Source organism: Xylocopa sonorina, chromosome 4 (assembly GCF_050948175.1).
Source record: "Xylocopa sonorina isolate GNS202 chromosome 4, iyXylSono1_principal, whole genome shotgun sequence".
Classification (NCBI taxonomy): Eukaryota; Metazoa; Arthropoda; class Insecta; order Hymenoptera; family Apidae; genus Xylocopa; species Xylocopa sonorina.
Genome location: NC_135196.1, coordinates 14486474 through 14504065, shown reverse-complemented (window position 1 = coordinate 14504065; position 17592 = coordinate 14486474). Strand labels below are relative to the sequence as shown.

At 32.7% G+C, this 17592-nt stretch overlaps 6 protein-coding genes across 7 annotated transcripts; 2 read left to right on the top strand and 4 right to left on the bottom strand.

The window, feature by feature from the left end:
* Window positions 1-126: 126 nt before the first annotated feature.
* LOC143422688 (RAB6A-GEF complex partner protein 2) lies at window positions 127-1866 on the bottom strand. 2 transcript variants are annotated; one of them, XM_076893493.1, is made up of 6 exons: window positions 1672-1866; window positions 1486-1607; window positions 1299-1406; window positions 1012-1158; window positions 814-926; window positions 127-739 (listed from the first exon to the last, which is right to left on the bottom strand). In XM_076893493.1, exons 1-6 carry the CDS (start codon window positions 1791-1793, stop codon window positions 209-211), a joined length of 1143 nt encoding a protein of 380 aa, XP_076749608.1. In that variant the 5' UTR covers window positions 1794-1866; the 3' UTR covers window positions 127-208. The 2 variants fall into 2 exon arrangements, with proteins under 2 accessions (XP_076749608.1, XP_076749607.1); XM_076893492.1 differs by having other exon boundaries at window positions 1009-1158; window positions 1672-1865.
* A 263-nt stretch (window positions 1867-2129) lies between these two features.
* Window positions 2130-3312, top strand: LOC143422814 (uncharacterized). Its single transcript, XM_076893749.1, has 2 exons — window positions 2130-2457; window positions 2527-3312. The coding sequence occupies exons 1-2, from the start codon at window positions 2326-2328 to the stop codon at window positions 3310-3312; spliced, it is 918 nt and encodes a 305-aa protein (XP_076749864.1). The 5' UTR covers window positions 2130-2325.
* Window positions 3313-3569: 257 nt separating this feature from the next.
* On the bottom strand, window positions 3570-5170 carry Sage (salivary gland-expressed bHLH). Its single transcript, XM_076893881.1, has 4 exons — window positions 4982-5170; window positions 4503-4680; window positions 4229-4432; window positions 3570-4027 (listed from the first exon to the last, which is right to left on the bottom strand). The coding sequence occupies exons 1-4, from the start codon at window positions 5021-5023 to the stop codon at window positions 3612-3614; spliced, it is 840 nt and encodes a 279-aa protein (XP_076749996.1). The 5' UTR covers window positions 5024-5170; the 3' UTR covers window positions 3570-3611.
* A 2239-nt stretch (window positions 5171-7409) lies between these two features.
* On the bottom strand, window positions 7410-8066 carry LOC143422932 (uncharacterized). Its single transcript, XM_076893913.1, has 3 exons — window positions 8055-8066; window positions 7695-7820; window positions 7410-7627 (listed from the first exon to the last, which is right to left on the bottom strand). Exons 1-3 carry the CDS (start codon window positions 8064-8066, stop codon window positions 7445-7447), a joined length of 321 nt encoding a protein of 106 aa, XP_076750028.1. The 3' UTR covers window positions 7410-7444.
* A 1516-nt stretch (window positions 8067-9582) lies between these two features.
* LOC143423278 (COMM domain-containing protein 3) lies at window positions 9583-10567 on the top strand. The gene is made up of 3 exons (XM_076894488.1): window positions 9583-9744; window positions 9822-10093; window positions 10161-10567. The coding sequence occupies exons 1-3, from the start codon at window positions 9612-9614 to the stop codon at window positions 10329-10331; spliced, it is 576 nt and encodes a 191-aa protein (XP_076750603.1). The 5' UTR covers window positions 9583-9611; the 3' UTR covers window positions 10332-10567.
* On the bottom strand, window positions 10517-17006 carry LOC143423277 (uncharacterized). Its single transcript, XM_076894487.1, has 5 exons — window positions 16691-17006; window positions 16330-16451; window positions 16041-16193; window positions 15616-15974; window positions 10517-15538 (listed from the first exon to the last, which is right to left on the bottom strand). The coding sequence occupies exons 2-5, from the start codon at window positions 16448-16450 to the stop codon at window positions 12029-12031; spliced, it is 4143 nt and encodes a 1380-aa protein (XP_076750602.1). The 5' UTR covers window position 16451; window positions 16691-17006; the 3' UTR covers window positions 10517-12028.
* Window positions 17007-17592: the final 586 nt, after the last annotated feature.

Sequence of the window (17592 nt, the reverse complement as noted above, 5' to 3'; positions counted from 1 at the left end):
TAAAAAGTAATTGGTAATTATGTAAAGGAAAATGAATCATAGTATTGTCTAACATTGGATCATTAAAATAACATGCAAATTATTTGTTGCTAAAATACAATCTGTTTTGACAAATTTGAAGTATATAAATAAGACAGTTTTAATATATACATACTTTTATACATTCTCTTTCCAACATTTATACATTAATATAATATCTGCCAATTTGCTATATCACTATGTTGTATTTTGTTTGCTGCGCGGTATTGGGCGGTGTAGTTGTCGGATGAATATGAACAGGTAAATCCCAAATCATTGTTTCAACGTCTAAGGTTGATGGTCCTTGCCAGTTAATGCTAGTTTCATTCGGTATTTCTAATAATTTAGAGGTCGTAACGAATTCAAAATGTAATCTCCATTTTAGCGTCATTAAATCAGTGGTAAAATCTGGTGTTACGTGTAATGGTATTGGCAATACTAAATGAGAGTACTTCAAACCCATACACATTTCATGATGTTTGTTGTAACTAACTAAGGTTGGTGATGTGGCCTTTCCTCGCCTGTACTCTTCTGAAATGTGTTCCTCTGATTGCAACGCAACGGATACTTGCGCACATGAAACGGTGGCATTCGAGAAATCAAACGTACCAACTATGTCTTCGCCGAGTTTGTAGGAATTTTTGAAAAGGCAGAACCTTACGACGCGTCCTCGTCCGTTCGTAATATTATAAAAGTTTGGACTACGTCTAGCTGTTAAATTCTAAATGTAGAAATAGTATATTAATGCTTTTATTTGTTCAATAAAAGGTCAGTTTTATGGAGGAAACAACAAACCTGAAGAGTTTGTAACGCAACATCTAAAGGAGTTTCACTGTGTTGCGTTTCCATGAATGGATTGTTTGGACTTAAATCAACACTATCGTTGCAAGCAGTTACTTCAGGCAATTCTGTTAAAGTTACAATATAAAAAGTCAAGAACTATGTATATAATGTATTATGAAATAAGTTTAAAAATATTAAATGCACTACCACTTAAAGAAAGTACTCTGAAGGGAATTCTGAGCAATTTTATAGCTGTATTTACTCGTTGTGTCCCAATCGTGATTTTATATGAATATTTTACTGCATGGCCTCTATAAGATGGAGGCGCATCACTTGGAATTATTTCCCGATAAATATCTATAAAATTTAAATAGAGTTGTGAATCCATAATGAAATGAAATTTGTTAGTATCAATAGAAGAGATATTAGGGAACATTTCTATTATAAAACAGCTATACATCCTAATAAACACATCAATAACCCACATTAAAGCTTACATGTTTTGCTTTCACCAGGAGATAATCTCAAGTCACAGAATAAAATTTTTGGCTTTGTGTTTAAAACAACATGGCCATTATCCTGTTGCCAAGGTGCAAATGTTGTATCTGCAATATATTTATTATAAAAAGTAATCAGAATGAACTATAGTTTCTAAATTATTTATGTATGATTTAATCAACTTACTTGCATTAATGGCTGCTAATCTGACTGTGGTATTCAATTTTTCTGAGAAAACAATTTTACTATTTGCGGAACATTGACAATGAACCTGGGCACTAGCCCATGCAAGACTCTCAAAAATATCACTAAAAGTTATGTACAAATTACATGTAATTTGATTCTTTCATACGTACAAATTATTTACAGTACCTGTGACTTTGAGAGATTTGATGAATAGGATTTGGTGGATTACTAAAAGTGACCAAACACTCTATAACCTCTCCAGAAAAATATACAGGTCCTCTACTTAATTTCGCTGTTATTTCAATCATGATTTTTATTATAAATACAAATGACCGATTTCTCCAAATTTTTCCATTACTTATTGTTTTTTGGAATCTAGACTCTCTTCCTCTCGCTCTTCCTCGCTCTCTCTCTCTCTCTCTCTTTCTATATATAAATATTTTGAATATTGTTTTAAAATTGATATCATAGAAAACTAATCGAGTTTATAGATTTGCAACTTTCGATATTAAATGCTCTGCCTGCAACGCCATAGGTGACATACATCAGAAGTTTATTTTGGACATGAATTTCAATGAGAATGCCCAGGCCTTGAGATAGGACAACATCTATGGAATACGTGTCAGTTTATATTTTAATTGTAAATATTTATGTAGTTGTATAAACACGGTATTATTATTTAAATTTTATTGAACATGACTGTAATTAAGTACGATATCGATATTGAATGTATCACGATCGTATCACAGAAATTTTTACTTTTATAAATATCGCAACATTGTAATCTAAACATTTAAAGTTGCCTAACCTACATTCAACATATTAAGAATCATTATTGCTATGACTGAAGTAACTGGATGTGAAATTCTTAATCAGGTTGATAATAAATTTTATACACTTTACGTAGAATGGTTTAATTCGCATTTTAAATTAATGTTGTTAGAACCAACAATTCCACCGTTATGCGGTGAGGTTAGTAGGTAGATCAAAACTGCGGATTAAAATTGATATCTTTCCAATAAAGCAATTTTAATATTATAGATGGATACCAAAGATATAAATAATTTTTCTAGCACATTATCGAAATCATTTGATGAATATTTTGAGCAAACAAAGAAAATACTTTGCGGGAAGGATAAAACAATTAATTTTTTAATTAAAAACGAAACTCTACAGTGGAAGAATAATGTATGGACGTTTGGGATAATTAAATTGCATTCTATTTTAGATATTCAAGTTGTTTGCAATAGTCTTCAGCAATTGTTAAAATTATATCAATGTATTCAAGACAGAGCAAGCTTATTGGAAGAAGAAAAGCAGAATTTAATGAATGTAAATAAAGAATTAAATTCAAAAGTGGAAGAAATGATTGAGACTAAAATAAGTATGGAACGAAATCTATATAAGAAGTTTATACTTCTTCTAAACTCAAAAAAAATGAAGATTAGAGAATTAGAAAGTAAAATAAATGAAAACCAACAGAATACTGAAGACTTCGTTTTTGATGCGACTACAGATGAAAGTGAAGCATCTGAAAGAGAAGATCATGTTGTAGAAATTGATCCTGCAATAGTGTCTAGCAAAGTTGGCAAACGAAAATCTCCTGGAAATAATAAACCTATGAATACAAAACAAGCTAAAAAAATTGATTACAATGCTGATGATAAAATAACTAATAAACCATCTAGTAGTAGACATTGTGCAAATAATAAAATAGATACTTCGGACAATTGTAAGGAACAAACCTACAGTTCTGAAAATAAAAAGTCGGAAAGTAGTTTGAATTTGGTTGAAGAAGCATCAGAGGAAGAATTGTTTTCTCAATGATATCTAAGTATATGTATATATATACATATATACTTGTGATTTTATAATAAAATTGATTTTATAATTAAAATAATAAAATTTTATAATTTTAAATTGTGCAATTAATAATTAGAAAGTAATTTATACTTTCAATACGTGTAAATATTTTTATTGTTATTTATTAATGGAATAAAATGTATTTTATATAAAATATAAAATGTTATATAAATTTATTTAAGTATCCTACATTATGATAAACAACTATTTAATCTAAAGGTAAAGAAATTTTATCCAATTTACAAACCTGCTTTGTAAGAGCATTAATGTCGTGTATTGTAAGAAAACTGGCGATCGTTCTGTTCTGTTGATACTCGAGGATGAATTGGCGAAGGTAATGACGGAGGAGGATTAACGAACGGCGCGTGATAATCATAACGATAATAAGCGAAAGATTCCCATCTAGATGCATGTTGAACATCGAAAGATGTGCTCATAGTAATTGGCGTATTATTATTGTAATAACTTCTATCAGGTATATTCGGAACGTAGCTGTATTGTGGCTCTAAAAGGCTTTGCAGGTGCCGTATGTACGTAATTGCATGCCTGAGCGACTCGATCTTTGAAAGTTTCTTTCCGGGTGGTTTAAAATTTGGTAGTTTTGATCGAAGAAGCTCAAAAGCGCGATTCATGTCGCGCATTCTCGTTCGTTCACGATCACAAGCTGACTTTTTGTAATCTGGAAATGGATTATCGTCTAAATAATACGGAAATTAATTTAGTAAAGGTCAAATTATACCGTTCTATAGATATAATGTATCTAAAAGTAACGAAAATAATTTTATTTATATAAATATGCTAATGTTGCCAATTCTATTTAAAACTGTAAGATTTTTAATCGTGAAAGAGCATTTGGAAGATATTGCATATGCATTTTTACCCTTTTCTGTTTGCGATGGTTCTCTTTGGACCGATTTAATGTTAGTTTCGTGAAGGATTTCTAAATGGGGATGAGTGTTGATCACTTCCGGTTCGGGGACTCTTATTACGATTACTCGATCGTTATTTTGCTGACGGTCTTCGAAATTTCCATTCTGCCATGACTTCCTCGTCGATTGTACATGTCGACGAGATGTACTAGAATCTACCGTAAAAATATTTCACATTTATTATGTTATACAGAGGATACAGAAAAATATGATTCGTAAATATACCTGATCCATTTCTTATTAATTGTTCTTGCAAATATTGATTGACACCACATAATTTAGACTGTGAGTTTTCTTCCTGACTTAATATCTCTTGTTGCTGTCGTTGCTGTTTAGAATTTTTATCTAAATCTAATAATATTGGTGAATGCGCGCAATCCTCATACAGGCTATCATTTTCTGACTGTAAAATGAAATAAAAAACAATATGTTTTAGAAACGTTATACGATTGACTTTTATTTAGAGAAACTTTATATTTATCGCGCGGTCGCACTTAATATATTCGACCATATGACAAAACCAATTACTTTTTACATTTCCAATCGCTTCTGTACATGTTTCATACTTCGAATACTGAGCATACTACATACTACAGTTATTTTGGCAAAATTTTTGAAAAGTCTCCTTAAAGGCATCGCTTTTAGTAAGAATACTTCTAAGTTTTTCATATTTTTCATTAGCAAAGAATTATAAAGAGTATTACCTCGTTTTTTGACAATTCGTTACCGTATTCTTCCGAGTCCATGCCAAATAATGTTCTTATCAAAAGAAACACCGATTAGATAGTTTCCGAGACACTTTGGCCAAGAAAATGCCAAAGGTACTACCGATCCACCTTCCTCAAGAAACTTTCCTAAGTCATATATCACATGCGACTGTCGAACGCGTTTGTCGTCGGATAAGATGTGGATCGGTCACAGACAGTCGTTATTAATGTTAATTTTATCCATTTATTAAGTATTCAGGTGTTCCAACAGTGGTTCTCGGTTTATGGAGGAACATCGTTAGTTGAGTAATCTTCAGCAGATGGATGACCGCAAGATGTATCACGGGGCATATCGAATCAATCATAAAGATACTAGAATAACTTCGACTCCTAGTTTAAACAAATATGTAATGACCAGCAATTGCAACACATTGTAAAGCACTATAGAAGTACCAAGAAGCAAAAGGTTTTCGATGCTATCCGCTTATATATCATACCAGTATCCGAATATCTTCACGATCGACGGATATGAATCCATAATTGTTTAATCTGCAGTCTATCCTGAAAACTGTATAATAAGCATTTACTTAGAATTTTCAAATAATGAAAGTAAATTTCTCACATTAGAAGGATAATATTTGAAGCTGAAACTCTAACGTAGACCGGAAGAAGTGCTTAGATCTGATTACAGGATGCGCTGAAATTACAAAGATTAACAACTTTACTAACAACATATTCTATTAATAAACCGTTAAGTTTAGAAGATATTTAATTTACATAGCGTTTTATACTTACTTTTATGCTTTGTACAATGACCTATTGTACAAGATTATCGTCCAGAATTATCCGCAAATTAGTTAAAAGTCGCGTTACATTATTATTTATTCTTTGTTTCATCTTTACGAGTACGAACTTCTAAATCATTCATACTATGTAAAATAACATATAATAAGATGTATAAGAATACATCTTTCTTTTGCTTCCCATCATCCAGTATTTGACTAACATCGCCAAACCGTAGTACTTAATAATCAATAAAGATCCATTGCAGTTTGCAAACCTGTTGATAAACATTCTCGTGGAATACTCTTCCCTTTAACAAGTCGGATGAGAGCTACTGGGATGATTGGAATAAAAGTGGGAATACAAACATCGGAACATAATAGACACCCGCTCGATGGAAATACTAATGAGTCAGGGCATGCAACTATAACGGATTGTGAAGAATAGCGATCATTTTCGAGGATAAGCTGGAAATTGTAGCTTTAGAGAATAATTAAGTATTTATGTGGTTTGAAGAGAAGCGGGTCCGAAAATGGAACCCGTCAAAAAAATGGTTACATTATATAATTGTTAGTTAAGTAAGATACTGCTAAAGCTTGCTGTACGGATGGTTTGATCCACTTATGATACGTGTACATGTATAATACTAATAAATTCCTTGAAATGGTAGAACATTTGCGAAAATTTCCTAATGCGTATCTCTATCTGGAAGAGAAAAAAATATTGTTAGAACAATGATTAGAAAGTAGTTGATGTATAAAAACGAAATATAATTAATAGCGCCCAGCAGCAGAGTGGAGTGCTCCTGAGAGCGGCAACCCTCCATGCACGAACGAAGAACGGGTCACCAATAATTATTGTTACCTGACAAACAATGAAACATGTTAATTAATAAAATTATATACAAGATTATTATATAGTTTTAAATTTATATATATTTTTTATAACTTTCCCATCACTTTTCGAATAAATATTTATAAAATTCTTCATTGCATATACCTCAGGAGATAGCAGTAATATAAATATTCTGTAATAATTTTACATTTCCATGCGAATTGCATTCTCCTTTAACTACTTTTTGATAATCGTTTGGTAGTCCTTCAAATTGTATGGTGTATTCTCAAAATATCTCTTACGTTAAATATTCAAGTCCTTGACATGCAAATACTCAATTGCTACGCACAGACATTGAAGGGACTGATATTAAGTATAAGAAAATTGACGTATCGATATATTTGGAATTTCGATTAATCGAATTTTCAAAGTTTCATGGTACAACTAAATTCATATCGAAAATGCAGACACACAAAATGACACACTTTCATATTTTACAATTCCATGCGATATATTTTGTTTTAATTTCTGAGCATTTTAAAATTTATATAAGTATCGTAGATTTGCGTACATACAGATACGTTTTATATGTATGAATATATAGGCCTAGAGATATACAGGGTGGGAGAGAAAAATATGAACGAGAGATAAATAATAATTTATCCCAAACATATTTAATTCGCAGTAAATGTCGATAACAAAATCTCTCGACACGGTTTAATATTAATTTGGTATCGTAATGTACCTGATCAATTTTTATAGGATGTGACTACATGACTTTAATATCAGACATTTTTTTATCAGTAATGGATGCGATTGTTAGACGAGTTTGTCAACAGGGTTTTATTTGTTAACTTCGAGTGTTAACGAAGTTTCTGGTTGAGTCCAAATATAACCGGTACGTGTCATACTGCAATGCGCATTGTAATATCTACCAGGAGCACGGCAATAGGACCATCTTGGGCAACGGCACCGAAATTTACTATGAAATTCTTCCTTACAAACTTCATTCCACCAGCAAGTACGCTAGAAAGAAAAATTTACTTGTACCTATCAATAGTAAATATTACGTTCGTTTATACTTTTCGCTCACCTCTGCCAAATAACCTCTCACACTTTGGTCGCTATAATTTCTTTTCTTAATAAGGTGTCTAGTGCTTATCGTGTATACTTCTGCGCATAAAATTAACACCAGTAGCATGTGTAACGCCAAGCTCTTCTGCAAAAGGGTCAATCTCAAAGAATCCTGTCTTCGTCTAAATTTTATTCACTTAATCTCGATGAATTTAAAAGCCAGACTACATACATCGATAACAACGAATAACTAAAGGACACGAAGCAATGAAATGAGAAATAGCAACAAGTACAACGAATACCACAAATGTTAACGTAACAATATGACAAATTTACTATCGTTTCTTACAAACAACTCGATTGTTTATCGTACACTTACATTGTCACACATATTTACTGGCCTCACGTATCTTTTTATGTGATCACTTTAGGATATCATATAAAAAATATTTAAAAAAGTTAATTGCATACTTAGTATTTAATACTGTATGTTTCGCACTAGTACTTGAAGTAAAAGAGTACACAGAGACGTGGCGCAGGCGTGTGCTTATTCTTCATCTTCTGAATTCGCGAATCGATCGTTGCTAAAATTTAAATTTTTATACTTTTACCATTTTAATAGAGTGTAGTAAAACGTAAATAATTGTAAAACGCCAGTTAAGCTCGTTCAGCGCTGTTAAAACAATCGTGGAGAAATTGATATGTTGACGTAAGAAAATTTTCTTCCATTAAAACATACAAATTATTACTAAAACAAATAAAGAATCAGTTGAACATTCAGAAATTGTTGTATAAGATTGTGTCGTATACCATGATAATTATTTAGTATAGAATATAGCATAAAATTTGGGCAAACGTTCAATCTCGGGCATACGAGATACTTGTTGTATTATTATACCGTGGTTCGAATTTTCTATGGTAATGTACGTTTGTAAAGAGATGGATCGATTTATCATGAACATTAAAACAATAATAATGCTCGGTTTTATAGATACACACAACGAACGATCGAAAACTTGGCGTGCGTTCATACGTTTGTTACAAACGATGTTGAATCGATTCTACACATTTGCTAAGCGAATGATCCTGATTGCGCTTACCTATTGCATTGCTATCAATTAACAGTTTATTTACATGTATATCATTACTTTTCATGTATTCGAAAATCTGAAACTTGTTCGTTACCAATTCACAGCCTTTCATTGAGTGCTACCATACTGCCGTTCAATTCAAATGCATACAATCTACCCTTATCTAAGCTAGAATAAATTTAGATGAATTACAAGTTGTCCGCTCATTTTAGTTCATAATACCTGTCACTATTGGCGCTACAAAATATTCCAAACACCAAAAAGAATAACCATTAATTAAAAGCTATTATTTATGCGTATATAGTGCTATAATGCCAATGTGTAACATTATCAATCTCTGTGCATTCTTGCGTTTTATTATGAAACAAAGTTTTACTGACAATAAATTTATTCTACCTTCTATGCAATAAAAAATGTACACATTCGTACGAAAGTTTTAAATCTAGTAAAATACCATGTATCAGTTACGATAAAAGTGATCAGCTGCGTAATTTGTATTGCGTCGGATGAATGAAATATAATGAAATTATTATTAAAACTTGTTCGTTGTTTAACATTAAGGACACTGTTTTAAGAAAGGTGATAATGAAAAGTGAATATTGCAGGTTATAAAAAAGCAACCTCAACAGTCACGTTCCTCACAATTTTCGTGTTTTCTGCCTTATAACATTGAAATATTTTCTTGTTATGGTTAAATAAGTATTTTTTTATGTAAGTACATTTTTTAAGAACAGTTAGACAAATTATTTAAAAGTTATGTTAATTAAAATTCGTTTCTATTTACTCTCTCTCTTTGGTATTTTAGTGTCTATTACCGAATGAATTTGATACTTTGAAATATAATAATGGAATTGTCAAGAGATACCATCGACGGTCTTTTTAATATTTTAAACAGAAACGTATTCACCGATGATAATTTTCAACAAATTTTGGAAATGGCTGTTTCTTACATACATGAAAATCCTGCAGAAATTAAGTGTGAGTATCAGAATTTTAGCACATTATGTCAAATTTAAATAAGATCAGCAGAATTATTTACAATAATAAAATTTTAGGCATTATTAAAACGTCTGATTCAAAACCAATATTGACAAAAAAAATCTTCGCTGATGTAGTATGTTTGCTTGTAGAAGCAACCAGACAGAATCTAGACGAAGAAAATCTAAAGAACTTTTTAAATTTTATACATATTGATGAAACTAGAAGTAAGAAGTTGTGCGAAGTATATTGCCACAACAAAGCAGCGATACAATCTCAGCTGGAATTGATAGGCAATAATCCACCTCACATTGTTGATATAGATTGGCATTTAGATTATTGTGTCAAGGTAATTATTGATCATTTTATGTGGAAACACTTTATTCATCCTCATTTACGTAAGCGATGTGTTTCAGCTGGACACGTGCAATTCGCTTGGTGTTCCTCTTTATCATGTGCGATTTAGTACTAAGGAATATGAAACAACAAGTCATGTAACATTTTCGTGTACAATACAGCAGTTACAAGAACTGGTATTTAAGCTCAAAGATGCAATCAGATATTCAGAGAGGCTCACTAATGTTTAACTATATACTAATTTTGTTGAAATATTATTTTTGTTGAAGTACGTGAGTTTTTATAAATTATAATTGTCAACAATTTATGACATTCCTGTACGTTAACGTTTATGCAGTAATTATTATAATAATATTATTTAATAATAAACTTAATTCGTATAAATGTAGAGGTAAAATGTTATACAAACAACAGATTGTGTAAAGTATAATCAACTATATTTTTATAATTAAAAGAACATCCTCTACTTCACGTAGTTATTATTACTGTATTGATAACGCGCGCGCGCGCACACAAGCATGCGCAGAACACGTACATAAATTTAAAAACAAACGACGATCAACGTTTTTATAAATAAAACATCTCGAAAACTCTGTTCAACCAAACATATTGGTTCAAACAATGCGTTGAAATTTCTTTTGCACAAAAATTATACATTTTTTTTCACTCACTCACTCATTCAGGTACACCTTGTATACAAAAGAGTCGCGCGCGCACACAACTAATAACTTATTAAAAATACGTTGCTTTTTGCTCTACAATCAGGCATCTCCCTAAAAATTGCTTTCTCGTATTAGACAAAAAATACTATCGTTACGTTCTTAATCCCTAAAAATATGCGTGTTAAATTATATTAATAATCGATAATTTTTGTATATCTAATACGTGATATAGATTTCTTTGAAACATTATACACTATTTACAAGTAAATGTATCTGAAAAGAAAAAAAGATCGTCCGATATTAAAAATTTATCTATACATATTAACTCTTTCTTTCTTTCCGGCACTTATTTAAATTAATAGTGGACTCTTTTTTTTTTTATCCATGCTTGTTTACTTTTAATAATTCGGTGCGATGCGACACATCGATAATGTTAACTAATTAAGCTGGAAAGAGAGAAATCACTTATAGCATAATACTTTTTTCTCATTTTTCTTTAATTATTTAATAACGATCTTCTCTTGTTCTCGATTTCCTAACATTATTTCATATATAAGATTACTGTGATAAGGCCTCGGATATTTTACTATAGTTGTTTCGTTTTTAAAATGAGGATATGCGAGAAAAAGAACCAATCAACAAACAGCATTGTAGCTAAATCTATTTAAAACATTAGATTAATTCTCGAGGCTTTGGTTAGATATCTAGTTAACTAAGAAGATACATTAAGAAACAGAGATAAAATTTGTTCAGTAATATGATAAATACTGTAAATTAACAGGCTGCATGAAATTATTTTATAAAAATTCATTAGATAAATAAAATCTTATCATTCATTATACGCAGTAGTTTTCTCTGTATAACATTTATACAGCCTTTACATTAGATGTAACTTCCAGTATACTTAGTTATTATTTCACCTTTTTCTTTTTTCTGTTAAAATGAGGCATGTATTGCATTTTTCATTTACTACAATTCTTGATTGCAAAATAATGAATTTAATACCAGCTATAAACATTTGAAACATGCTATTCTTTCAACATGTTTAATATATTTCGTGCAGCTCAAAAATCGCAGTAATTAAAATGACAACAAATGGCGATTCTTTTATATTAAGCACATTATGGAAAAATTTGTCGGAAGTCTGAAAATATGAAGAATTACTATCTAGTAAAATTTTTCTGTCTAAAATAAAACATGGAAATACCCGTACATTTCAGTACATAGAGAAACATACAAGTTAAGTGAATCGATCGATACAATAATTATACCTCCACTTTGTTATTATGGGTCTCAGAGTTATTCTGTTGTTTCTCAGTTTTTTCACATTCCTCACTTTTGGTTTCTTCTTTTTCAACAATTTTCTCCGGTACTTGCACCGTGTTTATGTCATTCTGCTCCTTCTTTTGTTCGATGAAACCTGTTACCATTTCCTCTTTACTCTCGCTGGTGAGATCCCCATTGATTTGCGAGCTGGATTTCGTTTCTTCCTTCGTTTTTACATTGTCGTTTGCGTTCTCGTCCGACTGATTTCTCTCCGAATTCTGCCCTTTCAAAGAATGCAAGTTTTGTTCCTTACACTTTACACCTTCCGTTTCTAGTCGTTCCTTGCCCTGATCCTGATCTCCTACACCAAGCGGAGAGGCCTCCAGTTTAGTTTTCGGACTAGCGGTCGACGTGTTTTTACTCTGTCCGGTACTCGAGATGGGAGACAACGGTGTCGATTTGGAATTGCGAATCGTTTCGGTTGATACCTTCACGGGTTCCGCGTTACAAAAGCTTCCAGTGTTAGACAAATTAAATGCATTGACATCTTCCTGCGATGTATTCTCTGGAAGAAGTAGAGTATTAGTCTTCAGAGATGTTGTTGGAACCGTTTGCGTTTCAGATTTAACCAAACTGTAAGACGCAGGAGAGATTGCTGTCAAAGAGGTAGTTTTAGGTGACTTAGGTGAAGAATAAGTGGTTGGCGGTATTCTTTGAACCGTTGGGGGCTGTGAGACTGGAGAAAAACCAGTAGTTTGTGGCATATAACTAGACCGTTGATATAACTTGTTGATCGAAGGAGGTAAACTACTGTGGAAGGCACTGGGAGATGAAATTCCTATTGGTGAACGTATTAAAGGATTCGGAAATCTATTCGCATTTGGAAATGGTGCTGGAAAGTGTGGATAAATTAGTCTAGGATTCATATTTGGTATAAAAGGGCTTGTTGAAAGCATATTCACTGGAGAGTTTTTCGGAGATATCGGTGATCCAGTACTTCTACAAATATCTCTTGAAAATGGAGGATTTGGGTAATTCCTTGCACTAGGAGAATACGGGGGTGGCGAAACAATGGGTGAATTAACTGTTGAGACAATTGGAGACAGAGTTTTAGGATCGATCTTCATCATGCTCAAATTCCCATTCTTGGAACTGCTAGACGTATTCGTTGTTGTTGTTGATGTCATTGTCAACTGTTCTTTCTCTTTGCATTCGTTACCGATTCCGTACATTGGTTTCACACCAGAGGCAGGATTACCCAAATATCTTGGCATATTTCTCTTGTTTAAGATCTTCGCCGGTTTGGACTGAATTGTCTTGCTTCTTTCAAAAAGTGTGTTTTGATGCAACTGATTTTGTGCCTCTTTATTTTGATTTTTCACTGCTACGTAATTGTTCTTAGAAAGTATTGGATTCCAGCATCTTGGAGGATCACGAGGAGTCTTGTAACCTACGGTCTGACTTTGTTTCTTAGAGTAAGAAAGAACTTTTTGTAAGGAGTGCGATGTTGCTATTGGAGAACTTGTTACTAATGAAGTAGCTCGAAGATTATCCTTTACATTCGAATAAATATTTTTGCTTTCTGTTGTGATTGCATTGTTATTATACGCGTAAACAGGCACAACTGGAATATTTGTATGTTGTTGTTGTTTATCGGTAGTATCAATGGTAATCGATGGAGAGCCATTTTTTCTACCAATTTTTAATAAATCTGGAATCTCAGATTTACTTCTTACTTCCGCTTTGTTTTTCTCCTTGGAATTTTCTCCAATCTTAGCACAAATATCATTAATTTTTGAACCAGAAGCCTTTGTAATCAATTCATTTTTACGAATAGTTGGTTTAACTAAAGAAATTGGAATAGCATCGGGGCAAGGAGGCACTGAATACGTATTGGCTATTTCCATGTTTGCTTTTGAAGTGGACTCCTTCGAAGAACTCGTACTCGGACTTGGATAACTGCTTTTCGAAGAAGAAGAGACATTTATAGGAGGTACAGTAAGTGCTGTAGGATTTTCTGATGTCGAAGATGTAGGTACTTCGCTATCAGATATTGTAGTTACAGGCAATTTTTCAGTCGTTGACGTCGTCAAATTTTTGACTGAAGTTTTTAACATTTTACTGCTCACTAAATCCTGCACTGTATACGGAAATGTGGATGTAGACTGACTTATTGTTGCACTAGATACAGAAACTGGATTGTTTCCACTAGCAACAGACACAGATATAGATGTCGAAAGATTCAAAGTTGCGAGATTATCATTTGCTAACGGTTCCATTTGTGTGTACGGTGATTTTTGAACAACCGTATTTGCTTGTCCATTCGTTTTTTTCGAAGATTCTGTTAAACTCTGATCTGATACATACGACATCTTCTCTATATGAACAGAACATCCATCCTGATCAATTGATTGCACATTTTTGTTATTAATCTCAGTTTCCCTTAATTCGGAACTAACTGAAGTGCTTGGGCACGTTGGTAACGCAGGTTCTGTGATATTTTGCGATTCGGATACTGATCTCTGTGATATGATTTTCGGGGAACAGGGTATCAATGATTTATTTATTGTAAGTCCGTAATTATTCGTCGTAACTTGTAGTTTTGAAGCTTCAGTAGAACCTTTCGATTCTACATTTTTCGTATTTTCATCAATTTTCACGTCTACCTTTTTAGATGAGTGTGGTATGATCTTTCTATCCTTTGAAATCTTCTTCGAAGACATATTACTACTATTAATTTGTCCAGTTTTTGGTTGGAACTGTAATTTTACACTTAGAGCGTTAATTTTTGACCCTGTATTAACAAGTTTTATCTCATTTCTCGAGTTCTGTTTAGAAATTTCCAATTTGTTTTCCGCGGTAATATTATTGTTATTTTTCGATGTCTCCTTTTGATCTTTGTTTTCAATGTTGTTATTTCTAATTTCATTTTCGTTTACATAGTGCGTCATTCCCTGTAATTGACTATTTTTTTGTAAAATTACTTTATCTTCAACGTTATTATTATCCGGTTGGTCTTTCGACTGTTCCTCGTATTTAATGTTCATCAGACTTTCTATTTCCTTTACCGAAGTCTTTACAGTTTCTGCTTGATTAGAACATCTCTGGTCCTTAAATTCGTTTAATTTTGTAGAAATATCAGTATCATTAATATTTTGCTTATCCGAAGACTGCTCATTTTCTTTAATAACTTCAGATACACTGTTTCTACTAGCATTTTCTTCGATTATCGAAATATTTATCGTTTGAACGCTAGTGATAGGTTCTTCGACTCTTGCACTTTTCTTAAATTGTTGGTCCGTTATATCTGTAATACTCATTATACCGGTTTCAGAGATTTGCAATTGAACTTCTTTCCATTCCCTCTTGGTCAACTTTCCTTCTTTCGATTCAATAGGATCGATTCCAGCATGAAGTAGAGATGTTTTAAAATTGACGTTGTCTTCTGAAAGTTTTATTCGTTTCGGGGAAGATTCAAATATTCTGTAACTTAAATGCAATGGCACTTTCTGAAATAAATACAACGGAATATTTAAAGAATTGAAACTTCTGAACATAGCGAGCAACGTAAACTTTTGATACATACTCGCCTCCAATGATGAATATACATTACATCCATTAATGTGTAACTACTGCATAGTGGTTCCTCTTTATACATTACATCCACCCTATGCGCATCAGTTAATCCATATTTAGCTCGTATAAGCTTTTGTAAATGAAAAATGGTTACTGCAGCTGGACAACGAAGATACCGCCTCAATAAAGGTTTTACAGCCATTCCTTTGACATCCTTGGATGGACTATAATATTCTAATGATAAACTAAGAGATTCATCCGGAGAATATATATGCGATTCAGTTGGTTCTCCTCTTGCTTCTGGAGATGTAGCTTGAGCATACGCTTCGGGATGTTTTAAATAAAACTCTCTCCTATAACGCATTTCATCTGAAGCGGGAGCGTTTATATTAATTACCAACATTACGTTGTTTCTCAGTGAATCATAGAACTTACTTTGATAGCATCCAGGCACCAATTTATACACAATGTCCTGCAAAGTGCGGTCTGGACGAATGTTGAGTAGTGGTTTACTTTTGTGCACCTCTACCTCACATATCGGACAATACTTATTGTTCTCCAAATACTTCACAATACAGCTCCTGCAAACTGTAGTGCGACGTTAATCGCCGCTTACATCAATATACACTGAAATTGTCGCTCAACCCTTTTGAAATGCGATGAAATTTGTATTCATTCACCACAGACAAAAGGATTAAGGAGGCTAACAGAAGAATACACATACACGAATGCAAACACTCTATAATAGTAGTGGCGTCAATGAAATATCCACCGCATAATTTGCATGTCAGCTGGTCGTTGAGTTTGGACAGCCTTAAGCGATGCCCTCCACTCTGACCTGACATCCTACAGTAAGAAAACTGGATCAATCATATACATTTAACTTCTAATTAACATAAATACCAGAGCATTGCAAAGATAGAGAAGATTAATAATAATAAACGGATGGGGGAAACGTTACTAAATAACAACTAAAACAATTCTCTTCCAATCGGTTCCAAACAATTGGCAGATTGATTACGTTTCGCCGAGATTATTTTAGAAACTACCATAATTAAGTAATGTAGCGAAAATGTTAAACTTACGTGGCGAATGACGCGAAAACTGTTCGTTTTATCTAGTAATCGCCATTTGACCAAAGTCAGGAAAGTTGGGTCAAAACTCGAGGCGAAATTTCACGAAAGCTCATGAGAACATTCATTTAAAAAAACTGACTCAAATTCGGTAGAAACGATTCTCTCTCGAGCCGCAGTCCGCTGTACGATTCTGCAATTTTTCCAAATTTCAGTCGATCCAGTTTATCACAAAATAGGCCACGATACCAGGAAAAACTCTGTGGACGACAGCAAAACAAAATGGTGGATAAACAATCACGCCAATGACATTTCCAAAAACATGAGTTTCCTTGCAAGTTTTCTCTTCGACTGTATACTTTACTAGAGGAAAAATCAAAGGCAAGGAAGTAAATAATTAAAATAAGCGGACCGTGGAGAAAATTTTATTTAGCACCCAGTATTTCAAACGATATCAAGTATTACGAACTATCATGCCAGATTAACGATATCATTTATCGATATGACTGTTTGTATAAGTATTTTATATGATTTAGAGATGGCACTACTAACGCATACTTCTCGAGAATTCAATTAACGGGATATTTCATTGTTTCTACAACGCTCTTTATATTCTCGAATTTACTGATACTCATTGATGCAACTAAAATTATTTATCGTTATTATTTTATTAATGAAGATAAAACAACTAATTATTTAATCGTGCAAATATCCTGTAAAGATCAATTATAGTTAAGGTTGGGAAAATAAGATTGTACTACGAATGGATAGAATTTAAAAGGCTTTTTGTACATACACGTCTGTCTCGAAGGATTTGACGCGGTATCCAGCGTTAACCACAAACGCAATCGACCAATGAAAATTGACATATCTAGGTACAGCTTCTTCTTATAAGACAACTGTTGGTTTATATT

Bases quoted from the DNA above. Each gene is read 5' to 3' on its own strand.
- LOC143422688 (XM_076893492.1), bottom strand. From the start codon at position 1,793: ATGATTGAAATAACAGCGAAATTAAGTAGAGGACCTGTATATTTTTCT. The intron at 1,407-1,485 runs GTAAGTTGATTA...AATATATTGCAG, and splicing joins ATTAGCAGCCATTAATGCAA to ATACAACATTTGCACCTTGG. The intron at 1,159-1,298 runs GTAAGCTTTAAT...TAAATTTTATAG, and splicing joins TCCTGGTGAAAGCAAAACAT to ATATTTATCGGGAAATAATT.
- LOC143422814 (XM_076893749.1), top strand. From the start codon at position 2,326: ATGACTGAAGTAACTGGATGTGAAATTCTTAATCAGGTTGATAATAAA. The intron at 2,458-2,526 runs GTTAGTAGGTAG...TTAATATTATAG, and splicing joins TTCCACCGTTATGCGGTGAG to ATGGATACCAAAGATATAAA.
- Sage (XM_076893881.1), bottom strand. From the start codon at position 5,023: ATGGACTCGGAAGAATACGGTAACGAATTGTCAAAAAACGAG. The intron at 4,681-4,981 runs GTAATACTCTTT...TTCATTTTACAG, and splicing joins ACGAATTGTCAAAAAACGAG to TCAGAAAATGATAGCCTGTA. The intron at 4,028-4,228 runs GTAAAAATGCAT...ATCCATTTCCAG, and splicing joins ACCATCGCAAACAGAAAAGG to ATTACAAAAAGTCAGCTTGT.
- LOC143422932 (XM_076893913.1), bottom strand. The intron at 7,628-7,694 runs GTGAGCGAAAAG...TTTTCTTTCTAG, and splicing joins TGAGAGGTTATTTGGCAGAG to CGTACTTGCTGGTGGAATGA.
- LOC143423278 (XM_076894488.1), top strand. From the start codon at position 9,612: ATGGAATTGTCAAGAGATACCATCGACGGTCTTTTTAATATTTTAAAC. The intron at 9,745-9,821 runs GTGAGTATCAGA...ATAAAATTTTAG, and splicing joins AAATCCTGCAGAAATTAAGT to GCATTATTAAAACGTCTGAT. The intron at 10,094-10,160 runs GTAATTATTGAT...GATGTGTTTCAG, and splicing joins ATTTAGATTATTGTGTCAAG to CTGGACACGTGCAATTCGCT.
- LOC143423277 (XM_076894487.1), bottom strand. From the start codon at position 16,450: ATGTCAGGTCAGAGTGGAGGGCATCGCTTAAGGCTGTCCAAACTCAAC. The intron at 16,194-16,329 runs GTATGTGTATTC...GTCGCACTACAG, and splicing joins TATAGAGTGTTTGCATTCGT to TTTGCAGGAGCTGTATTGTG. The intron at 15,975-16,040 runs GTAAGTTCTATG...CTCCCGCTTCAG, and splicing joins GGTGCCTGGATGCTATCAAA to ATGAAATGCGTTATAGGAGA.